At 50.1% G+C, this 10,994-nt stretch overlaps 1 protein-coding gene and 1 long non-coding RNA gene across 2 annotated transcripts in view; both read left to right on the forward strand.

Moving 5' to 3' along the window:
* Positions 1 to 7,593, forward strand: part of LOC135253971 (solute carrier family 22 member 23) — a 42,497-nt gene extending 34,904 nt beyond the window's left edge. Inside the window, exons 6-10 of the mRNA XM_064333876.1 lie at positions 712 to 814; positions 1,922 to 2,157; positions 3,631 to 3,663; positions 4,398 to 4,521; positions 6,958 to 7,593. Of these exons, the coding sequence (XP_064189946.1) occupies positions 712 to 814; positions 1,922 to 2,157; positions 3,631 to 3,663; positions 4,398 to 4,521; positions 6,958 to 7,378 (917 nt within the window). The 3' untranslated portion in view covers positions 7,379 to 7,593. The remainder of the gene's footprint in view (positions 1 to 711; positions 815 to 1,921; positions 2,158 to 3,630; positions 3,664 to 4,397; positions 4,522 to 6,957) is intronic.
* Positions 7,594 to 7,929: 336 nt separating this feature from the next.
* On the forward strand, positions 7,930 to 10,608 carry LOC135253973 (uncharacterized). Its single transcript, XR_010329727.1, has 2 exons — positions 7,930 to 9,587; positions 9,700 to 10,608. It is a non-coding gene; the product is annotated as an uncharacterized LOC135253973 (long non-coding RNA).
* The last annotated feature ends 386 nt before the right edge of the window (positions 10,609 to 10,994 follow it).

Here is a 10,994-nt window from a genome sequence, read left to right on the forward strand (position 1 = left end):
TATGAGTGTGTATCTTATAGACAGGTTAGGGGTTTGTAACAGTGTTCTGAGCTCTGTATGAGTGTGTATCTTATAGACAGGTTAGGGGTTTGTAACAGTGTTCTGAGCCTGTATGAGTGTGTATCTTATAGACAGGTTAGGGGTGTGTAACAGTGTTCTGAGCTCTGTATGAGTGTGTATCTTATAGACAGGTTAGGGGTTTGTAACAGTGTTCTGTATGAGTGTGTATCTTATAGACAGGTTAGGGGTTTGTAACGGTGTTCTGTGACTGATCGAGCCTGTGTGAGCGTGAATCATAGAGAGAGGTTTATGGTGATAGATCTGGGGTTGTCAAGAGAGATGGGGTTTCCATGGAAACGCCTCTGATCCCAAACTTTCACCTTGGTGCTGCGTTAAGTGTTCCTCCTCCGATATGGTTTCAGATTCCAACCCCCCCCTCCCAGTCCCCCCATGCTGACTGTCAGTAATACATATTTAATGTAATATACAGGCTCATCACATAGCGCATATAAATTGTGCATCGTTCCCCTCAGACAGGTACCTGTGAGCGCCTCTGTCTGCTGCTCAGGCGCTGTTCTCTGGGACACGAGAGCAAGAACTCCTGTGTTCTTTGACTGACGTACGGTTTCGTGCGCGTCGCGCGCTTTGTGTGGCTATTTTCGGCTCTGTTTCGTCACTGTCCTCTGCGTTGCTTTGCCCCGCCGTCTGCAGAGCTGGAGAGGGAGCTGGAGAAGCGCCCGGAGAAGGCCTGCATCGTGACCATCGTGCGGACGCGGAACCTGTGGAAGAACATCGTGGTCCTGTGCGTGAACTCGTGAGTCTGCGCGGGGGGGGGGGCGAACGAACGTCGCCACGGTAACACGCGGCGGGCGCGGCGGGAAACAAAGCCCGTCGTCCGGCGGTTACGACTGGCGGGATGGATCCTAAATCCACGCCGCCTGATCCACGGGTGCTGTGGGTACAGAGGTGGCCCCCCCGCTTGGCGCGAGCGCATTTACTTTGGCGCGTACGCGAGCATCTGGACGCTCGGCGTAATTAATTAGCCTGCGCCGCGCGCTAGCTCGCTCGAGCGGCGCCCCGTCCGCTGGGCCGGAGCGCTCTTATTATGAAAAGGAGGCTGGCGGCAGGCCAGGGCAGCCTGCGCAGCCACCGTGTCGAGGGCCTGGGAAGGGCGGGCTGGCCCCAAGTGTGTGCTTACGGTACACAAGAGCCTGCGTACTGTGTGTGTGTGTGTGTGTGTGCGTGTGTGTGCGTGTGTGTGTGTGTGTGTGCATCTGTGTGTGTGTGTGTGCGTGTGTGTGTGTGTGTGTGCGTACTGTGTGTGTGTGTGTGTGTGTGTGTGTGTGTGTGTGTGTGTGTGTGTGTGTGCATACTGTGTGTGTGTGTGTGTGTGTGCGTGCGTGCGTGCGTGTGTGTGCGCGTGTGTGTGCGTACCGTGTGTGTGTGTGCGTGTGTGTGTGTGTGTGAGTGTGTGTGTGCGTACTGTGTGTGTGTGTGTGTGTGTGTGTGTGTGTGCGTACTGTGTGTGTGTGTGTGTGCGTGTGTGTGAGTGTGTGTGTGTGTGCGTGTGTGTGTGCGTGCGTGTATGTATGTCTGAGAGAGAGAGGGAGAGAGACCGAGCGAGATCAAGATAAAGAAGGGCTAGGTGTTTGTTTTAGCTTGTAATAAGGGGTGTGTATATGCGTGTGTCTGTGTGAGAGTAGAGAGAGAGAAATGCTAGGTGTGCACATGTTTGAGTGAGTGTGTGAATAAAAGTAAGTCAGTAATGAGGTAAAAGTAAGTAAAGTATGTGAAGTAATTATGTAAGTAAAGTGTTAAGTAAGTAAAGTAAGTAAGTAAAGTAAGTATGTAAAGTAAGTAAAGCATGTTAAGTAAGTAAGTAAGTAAAGTACACACGCATCTCTCTCCTCTCCTGTTCCAGACTGGCAGGGTACGGTATCCACCACTGTTTTGCGCGCAGCATGATGGACCCGGAGTCCAAAGACACCACCATGTTCCACAGCTTCTACGCCGACTACTACACCATGGTGGGCGTCGCCGTGGCGTCCTGCCTGGCGCTGTGCCCGGCCGTGGGGTACATGGGGCGCCGGGGGGGGCTGCTCCTGTTCATGATCATCACCGCCCTGGCGTCCCTGCTGCAGCTGGGCCTGCTCAACCGTGAGTCTCACACTCACACACACACACACGCAGACACACACGCCCAACACACAACGACACGCACGCACAGCACCACCGACACACCACACACCACACGCAGCACACACACACACACACACACACATACGCAGACACGCACGCACACACACACTCACACACACACACACACACATACGCAGACACGCACGCACACACACACCACACACACCACACACATGCAGCACGCACGCACACACACACCACCACTCACACACACATACGCACGCACGCACACACGCACGCACACACGCACGCACGTACGTACGCACACACACGCATACACACACACACACGCACACACGCACGCACATACACACGCACGCACATACACACGCACGCACATACACACGCACACACACACGCAGGCAGGCACACACACACACACGTATACACACACACTCACACACACATACGCAGACACACATGCACACACGCACACACATACACACACACACACACACGCACACATGCGCACACGCACGCACACAGACACACATACACAGACACACACACGCACACGCACGCATGCACACATGCACGCACACACACGCACACACATACACACGCACACACACACACACGCACACACACACATACGCAGACACACATACACACGCACACACACACGCAGGCACGCGCACACACACACACGCAGGCACACACACCCGCATACACACACACACACACACACACACGTATACACACACACAAGAACACACACGCACACATGTATATGCATACTTACGCATGCACACATACAGACACACACACACACACACACGCCCGCTGCACATTCACAAACACACGCTGTTCCTCTTTGAATAAAGCTGCGTTGTTCCCCTCACGTAAACTCTGTGAACCCCAGGGCTGCTGTACTACACTCTAATGGTCTTGTGCTATAAACAAGGCCTGCAGCGAAGCCCAGCGTCTGCTCCCAGGCTAGCCTCAGTCAGGACTCTTCCCCCATCCTGTGCATAGTATGCAGTTAAACCCAGCGTCTGCTCCCAGGCTAGCCTGTCAGGACACTTCCCCCATGCTGTGCATAGTATGCAGTGAAGCCCAGCGTCTGCTCCCAGGCTAGCCTCAGTCAGGACTCTTCCCCCATGCTGTGCGTAGTATGCAGTTAAACCCAGAGACTGCGTGCCTTCTGTGTCTGATCTGAATCTGCTCACATAGCAGCCATACCTGCCAGTGCATTTCTAGCAATAGTTTCTCCTAGTTAATTGATCACCCCATCAGCGTAATTCAATCTGGAGTTTGAATGTGGGCCGGACAAAGTGTGTGTCTGTGAAGGGGGGGGGGGGCCTTGACTTCAGCACATCGTCCCCTAGCAACCGATGACAACCGCCTGTGTTCGTTTGCGCTTGTCCTGCGATGATTGTGATGATTCTTTTCTTTTTTTTTTCTCCATCGCTCTCCTGCGTTTGGATGCAGTAATTGGGAAGTACAGCCTGCGTCACGACACAGGTACAGCACCCTTCTGCTCTCTCCGCCCGTGTCCCCTGTCCCGCGGTCTCTGATGGAACGTGTGTGTGTGAGATTGCGCGCGGAAACGGCCTCTGATAGGTGGACGTTCTCACGCCGCCGACCCCTGCAGTTGCCAACTTGAGTGTAGCTTTGAACCCTCTTGGTGGGATGGGGTGGGATGCACAGATGGGTATGATCCCCCCCTCCCCCCTACGTTAGCAAGCTGTGCTAAGCAAACAAATATTCTAACTCTGTCATTACACACGCGTAGCCCCCCCCACCCCCACCGCCCCCCCTGCTGTGGATCCCTAATGCTGAGTAATGATAGGATTCCGTTCAGCCCCCCCGTGCCCCAGGGCTGTGTTTGCACATGAGGCAGCTTAATGACATGCTGGTGTGGGCGGGGCTGCTGGGAGTGGGGGCTGCCTGCTCATCGTCTTTCACCCCTGCTGGGGGGTCCCTCCACGGGCTGGGTACCAGAGCGAGTCACATAGACCCCGGCTCACAGGCTCCGCCCCCCACAGGCCATGCCCACAGACCTCGCAGGCCCCGCCCACAGACCCCACAGGCCCCGCCCACAGACCCCACAGACCCCGCAAGAGTTATTCAGAAAATCAGCAAACTCTCCTGTCTGTTGTCTGGTTACCAGTGTGCTGCATGTCTGTGCTAATATGCTGTGTGTGTGTGTGTGTGTGTGTGTGTGTGTTGTGCGTGTGTGTGTTCCTGTGTTGCAGTGCTGAGGGACTCACTGAATAAGAAGTTCTCGGTGGCATTCTCCATCATCGGGATGTTCTCCTCCCACGCAGTCAGCAACCTCAGCATCTTCTTCTGCGCAGAGATCACCCCCACCGTCATCAGGTGAGAGGGGTGGGGGAGGGGGGCGGGGCTCAGAGATCACCCCCACCATCATCAGGTCAGAGGGGTGGGGGAGGGGGGCGGGGCTCAGAGATCACCCCCACCATCATCAGGTCAGAGGGGTGGGGAGTCGGGGTAGAGGGGAATTCTTGGAGAGAAAAAGACTCTCATGGAGAAGGGGTGGTAGGGGACACAGGTGTGTGTGCCTGTTTGTGTGTTTCTCTTGATGTGTGTGTGTGTGGGGGGGGGGGGGGGGGGTGGAATCTAGTCAGGATTTAAGAGAGGCGTCCAGGATTTGGGGACAGGGAGAGACCAAGAATCTGAGAAGCGGAGCCGATGGAGGCTGGAGGTGGGACCAGTCTTAAGGGTGTCTAAGTGGTGAAGGACACACAAGGTCTCAGTTCCGCAGGTCCAGTTGTGGCGCATGCTTAAGCTCTTAGCTGTCAGCAGTAGTGTGGACACTCCCAATCAGCGCAAGGACAGAAGTGTGTTTTAGGGATTAGTCGTCGCATCTTTCCTTATTAATTTATGAATGATATTTACACTGTGTTTTCTGATCACAGATTTGTCACAGCAGATGTTTTTTTGTATCATGGGTTTAAAAAGTTAATTAGAACTTAATCCTATAAAAGCGTTGCGTTTTAATAGTACCTGTGATTTTCTGCGTCGTAATATACTCATTATATACATGTATATTAATGGCATTACATTTTTAAATATTTGAATATGGAATTATGGTATTAAGACCCTATGCTAATCATTATGCCACCATTGTAGTGACCACCAGCCAAACCCTTTCATTGTCATCACAACTATGATACTAAGCGTGAGATCGATGTGTTTTATTTTATCTTCAAACGATCTTGATCAAAGGAAGAACCCAGGTAGCGCATCCCTGCGTGTGAACATCTAAAGACCGATTTAACAGCCTTTTACCTTCTACCACATGGTTGTGTGTTATACTGCAGAGCGCTGTGTGTGCCTGTGCCTGCCTGTCTGTTGGTCTGTCTGTGATAGCAGTGATATCAGTGGGCAGGGGTAGGCCAGGCCTTTCTCCTCCAGAGAAGCTCTATTGCATCATCAGCTCAGCATCAGAGCGAGGGGACAATGCGCCTCTTTGATCTCCGCTGTTTACCCGTTTGGCTGCCGCGCGTCCGAGCTTTGTGTGACCGCAGAGCGAATTATAAAGGCACCGGACGAGGACAGAGAGCCTAAATTGTGTGTGTGTGCGTGTGCGTTTCTGTTTGTGTTTGGGTTTGTGTATTTGCGTTTGTGTGCGTGTGTATGCTGTGTGTGTGTGTGTTTGCATTTGTGTTTTTGTGTGCATTTGTGTGTTTGGGTTTGTGTGTGCGTTTGTGTTTGCGTTTGTGTACGTGTGTATGTTGTGTGTGTTTGTGTTTGCGTATGTGTGTGCGTGCATATGGTGTGTGTGTTTGTGTTTGTGTGCATATGTGTGTGTGTGTCATCCAGTTATATGCTATGACTATTTCTAATTTTAACAGTGCTGCTGTATATTGTGTATAGCAGGCACTTGTATGTAGTGCGGCATAGAAGAAAATACTGGGCTCAGTTTTGGCAGGAATAATGTGCCAACAATGCCACCCCATGGTGGATTCTGTGTACTGCAGAATCGCTGATCTCAGGATAATAAATCCCCATAGCTTTTAATTTGGCTGTTCACACATGCGTGAGTGAGGTGAGCGATATGTGGTGTCAGTGGGGGGATGGGAAGGGGGGGGGGGGCGGGGGGGGAGGGCTTTGTTTGTGAAACGTTCAGCATTTTACCAGTCAACTCTGCTTTTTTTTCTGCCTTCTGAATTAGCTGTGTGTGCATGTCAGGTCAGCACATCTGACTCAAGATTCAGCTGAGAGGCCAAGAGGAGGCCAAGCGGTTTCGAGGGGCCTTGTGTTCCCCTGGGGGGAAAGGGTTCTAGGGTCAGCTGAGGGTTCCACACGGGGGAACGTGCAGCATTTTGCAGACCCTTCATGTGACATCATATCAAGCATACAGGCGTTTGGCTTGTGTTCTGCTGAGTGGCCCCCTGTGAGCAGATGTGTCTGTGTTATTGAAGGACTGCACTGTGTGTTTGTGTGTGTGTGTGTGTGTGTGTGTGTGTGTGTTTGTATGTGTGCATGTGTGGTGTGTGTGTATGTATGTGTGTGTGTGTGTACTGTACATGTGTGTGTGTGTGGGCGAGTGAATGTGTGTGTGAGTGTGTGTATGTGTGTATGTGTGTACTGTATGTGTGTGTGGGCGAGTGAATGTGTGAGTGTGTGTATGTGTGTCTGTCTGACCCTGTGCTCTAGTGCTCTGTGCTGTACGTGTCTGTCTGACCCTGTGCTCTGGTGCTCTGTGCTGTACGTGTCTGACTGACCCTGTGCTCTAGTGCTCTGTGCTGTACGTGTCTGACTGACCCTGTGCTCTGGTGCTCTGTGCAGGGGCGGGGGTCTGGGCCTGGTGCTGGCCAGCGCGGGTTTCGGGATGCTGACGGCGCCCATCATGGAGCTGCACAACCAGAAGGGCTACTTCCTGCACCACGTGATCTTCGCCTGCTGCACGCTCATCTGCATCATCTGCATCCTGCTGCTGCCGGAGACGCGCTTCCAGCCGCTGCCCGAGACCGTCGGCGACGGCGAGACCTTCACCCGCCAGCCGCTGCTGCCGCCCAGGAAGCCCGGCGAGCAGCACCTGCTGCTCACCAAGCCCGAGACGCGGGACTACTCGCGCGTGCAGGACACGCCCGTGCACCAGGCCGCCGCCATCGTCGCCACCGCCGCCGCCGCCGCCTCCGCCTCCGCCTCCGCCGCCCAGGCCCAGGCCTCGGAGAACAGCACCGCCAACGGCGTCCGGGCGTCCTGATCGCGGGCCCCCCCTGGGCCCCTCCCCCTCCCTCTCCCTTTCCCCCTGACCCTCGAAACCTCGGAGAACGGGGGGGGTGGGGGTGTGGGTTTCGGTTCCCTGCCAACCCTCGTCATGTGACTGAGGAGCGGACGGCTTGTCCCGTACGCACGAGGGACTTCAGCTGCACCGCAGGTATCAGGTCAGGGGTGAGGAGGGAGGAGAGGAGGCGGAGGAGGAGGAGGAGGAGGAGGGAGGAGGAGGAGGCAGGAGGAGAGGAGTCGGTTAGGGACGTTCGTTGGACCCACACCCCACCGCTGCGCACCAGTTCTGCCATGAAAGGACCAGAGAGGCAGGGATAATCAGGGATAATCACATGCCCTGGGGCACTTCAGCAGCGTCGGCCATTTTAACAACGCAAAACAGCTGCGGAATGTCACCGCTTCCTGCACTGCACGCGCTCAGTATCAACAGCAACCCAGGACAGGGAGGGGCTTGTGCTTACTGCTCAACTGGGTGGGGCGGGGTGGAACGGGGCGGGGCGGGGTGGAACAGGGTGGGACGGGGCGGGGCAGGGAGGGGGTTCTGGGACACACCAGAGGTTTACCTACCTACCCGTATTTCTCCAAAACCACGTGGACATTTTCTGACTTTTTAAAAAATGTGAAGTCAAAAAGGAGAGAAGCAATATCGCCAAAAAAGCGAAACAAAAAAAAAAAAGCAAATTTGAACAAGCGTTTGCTTGACTGGTTGGTTTGGCGGCAGCCAAACTCAATTGTACATAAATAAGAATTGCCCTGTGATGGCAACATTTTTTTTTGTACAAGTACAAAATTTGATGAAATTGAGACAGCCCTCATGTCTGGGGAAACCGAGGATGGATCTCTACTGGACCGCGGTTCTCTTAGTGATTCTGCAGGACGTATTCTCCGGAGGACGAAGGGAAAACCACGTCTGAGGACGCTGGACGGCGTTGTAGTCAGTTTGGAGTAGGAGCTGGTGGGAAAAAAATTGCACAAAAAACTCGTTTTGTCTGAAGTATTGAAAGTACGAAGGTGCGAAGAGATGATATGACGTTCTCTTGCCCACGTCTTTTGTTTTTTTTTTAGGCCATTACGTGAAGTGTGTTTTTCACTTTAATGCTTTTTGTTTTGCCATCTTTTTTAGTTCAGAGCTTTTAACGTACTTTTATAGATACTAATGGTCTTGTCACATTAAAAGATTAAAAATCAGGGCTTAATTAGGGAGATTCAGCCCTTAGCCATAGATGACGCAGCACCTTAAAATGAATTAAGCTCACCAGCTTAACAAGCTGAAGGCAGCATTGCAGCTTGGATGCACAACTTGTTACAGAAAGTTGTCATTTTTGGCTGTAAATCAACTATTTCTCTGGCTAAACGCTTTGGGCTTGACTTGATCACCCTTTAAGTTCAGAATGTACAAAAAGTCCTGGAAGCCAGCTTCACATGACCTTCAATCAAAAGCTTGTGTGGCTGTGATTGAAATGGGTGTTTATTGCACCATGAGCTTTTATGTTAATTAATTTTTAATTTTTTATGAAGCATGCCGATAAATTGTTCTTAAAGACTGAATTGCCTGTGACAAGACTTTTAGGTTTGCTTTTTAAAAATAACATTCCTTGAGTTTTGCACTAAATTCAATGACACAATCAAATGTTTTTGCCAACTTGCTAGCTCTCGTAGATGTAGTGTCAGTAATTTTTAAATGTCTTGTGCTGTGTTGCTTAATTGCTATCAGCTTAATAGCAAAAAAAAAAAAAAAAAGATGTTTCACCATTTTAGCATTTGAGTGACACAACCCTAATACATAAGGATTCTGTCGCTATGAAATTGTTGAAACTGAGGAGGCCCCCCATCATTAATTTTGGATTGTTAAAGAAGGACATTGTTGACTATGACTTCAGATCATTGTATAGAATTAGTTCCAAGTCACAGGTCATCTCTGGCTCGGGATACGCAACACTACATGCCGTAAGGATGGTCTTCACTGACTGCTTATGAAATAACGCATCCCTAGTGCTATATACTTGTCAGTACTGTAGCATAAGGTTACTGGATCAGTACAGTTATTCATTTTTAAACTACTGTTTACAGAAATGTAAAGAAACACAAGTACTGTACAAACTTGACTTTTTCTCTCATTTAAGTTTGATTTCATTTCATTTTCGCTTTGGTTGGGCGCAGGCTGTATCTTGCCAAGTTTCATTAAAGTGTGACAGCTGTAGCCTTAATCTATGGGTCAGTTAGTGCAACTGGACAGGTTGGGACCGCGTAGTCGTTTTACCTTACGCTCGCGTGAATTGTGTGGCGCTCCCCTGACAGTTCTCAGCCTTTCTCTCCAAAATGTGAACGACGATTGTCAGAGGAATTGACCCGAAGCACAAACCTTTTTATTGTCCCCGAAAACATTAACCGTTTCACACACACACACACACACACACACACACACGACTAGCGCTTCTCTTAGTCGCGTGGGCTAGGATGTAGATGTGACCGAGTGTAGGAATGCCACTGAATTTTTATGTTATTTTATTTTTTTAAATTGGATAAGCCACTCTCACTTCACTGCATTGTGAGGTGAAGTGCTAACTACAGTTGCAAAGTGTGTGTGCGTGTGTGTGTGTAAGTGTGTGCGCGTGTGTGTGTGTGCGTGCGTGCGTGCGCGCGCGCGCGCGTGTGTGTGTAAGCAGAAATCTTTTCAGATGCCTGAGACTGGTAGTTGAGCGTTACCTCTTTTCGCCATGAATGCTGCAGTTTCTCGAACGTTAAAGGAAGGTTATTGACCCGTTGCAGGCTAAAATACGAAATTAAAATATGAGATATATTTTAATATATGCAAAAATGTGTATGAAATATGAGAAGTGTGCCGATCACTGTCCCTTTCAGTAATGTGGTTCTGTTCATTTTGTAGAATGGAAAAAATATATTGTTTCCAATATATGCTAGAGGATGTGCAGAGAAATACATTATAAAATGGCAGTTATCCACACATTTCTAATGACTCCTGTTGGTGTATATTAAAATAATATTCCTCATATTTTGAATGTTTTGAACGTGTAAGTAAGATTTGGTGAGCGATTACTAAGAGTGAAAGAATGTAAACCACTAATTTTATTTTTTTTTTTTTTTTAAATCAGTATGAACAATGCACTTGTACATAAGCCATACATGTTGTTGTAATAATAAACTCTTTTATTTATTCATCACACATCAATAAAAGAACATCCCTCATGCGATTCCTCCGGTCGATGACACAAGAGTGAACCTCCACACAGTGGCCAAAACAGTTTCAGCTTCTTCGAGAGGAAAAAAACTAAATTATTAGCTGTTGACTGTTGATTAATTACAGGCAAACCATTTCATGGTTTGGCTTTTTTATTCAGTGTGATAAACCTTCACCCACAGGTAACAAGCAAGACCAGCTTAGGTACTGCATCTGATGGCAATTATTCAAGAATTCCCTTTATTTTTCCCTTGTCCATCCATTATCTATACCTGCTTATCCTGAGCAGGGTCGTGGTGGGGGCTGGAGCCTATCCCAGTGTGCATTGGGTGAGTAATTCCCTTGTGTTATAGCTAATATTTCTAATGTAGCAGTGTTCGAAGTGACTTAAACA

The sequence above is a fragment of the Anguilla rostrata genome, chromosome 4 (genome assembly GCF_018555375.3).
Source record: "Anguilla rostrata isolate EN2019 chromosome 4, ASM1855537v3, whole genome shotgun sequence".
Classification (NCBI taxonomy): domain Eukaryota; kingdom Metazoa; phylum Chordata; class Actinopteri; order Anguilliformes; family Anguillidae; genus Anguilla; species Anguilla rostrata.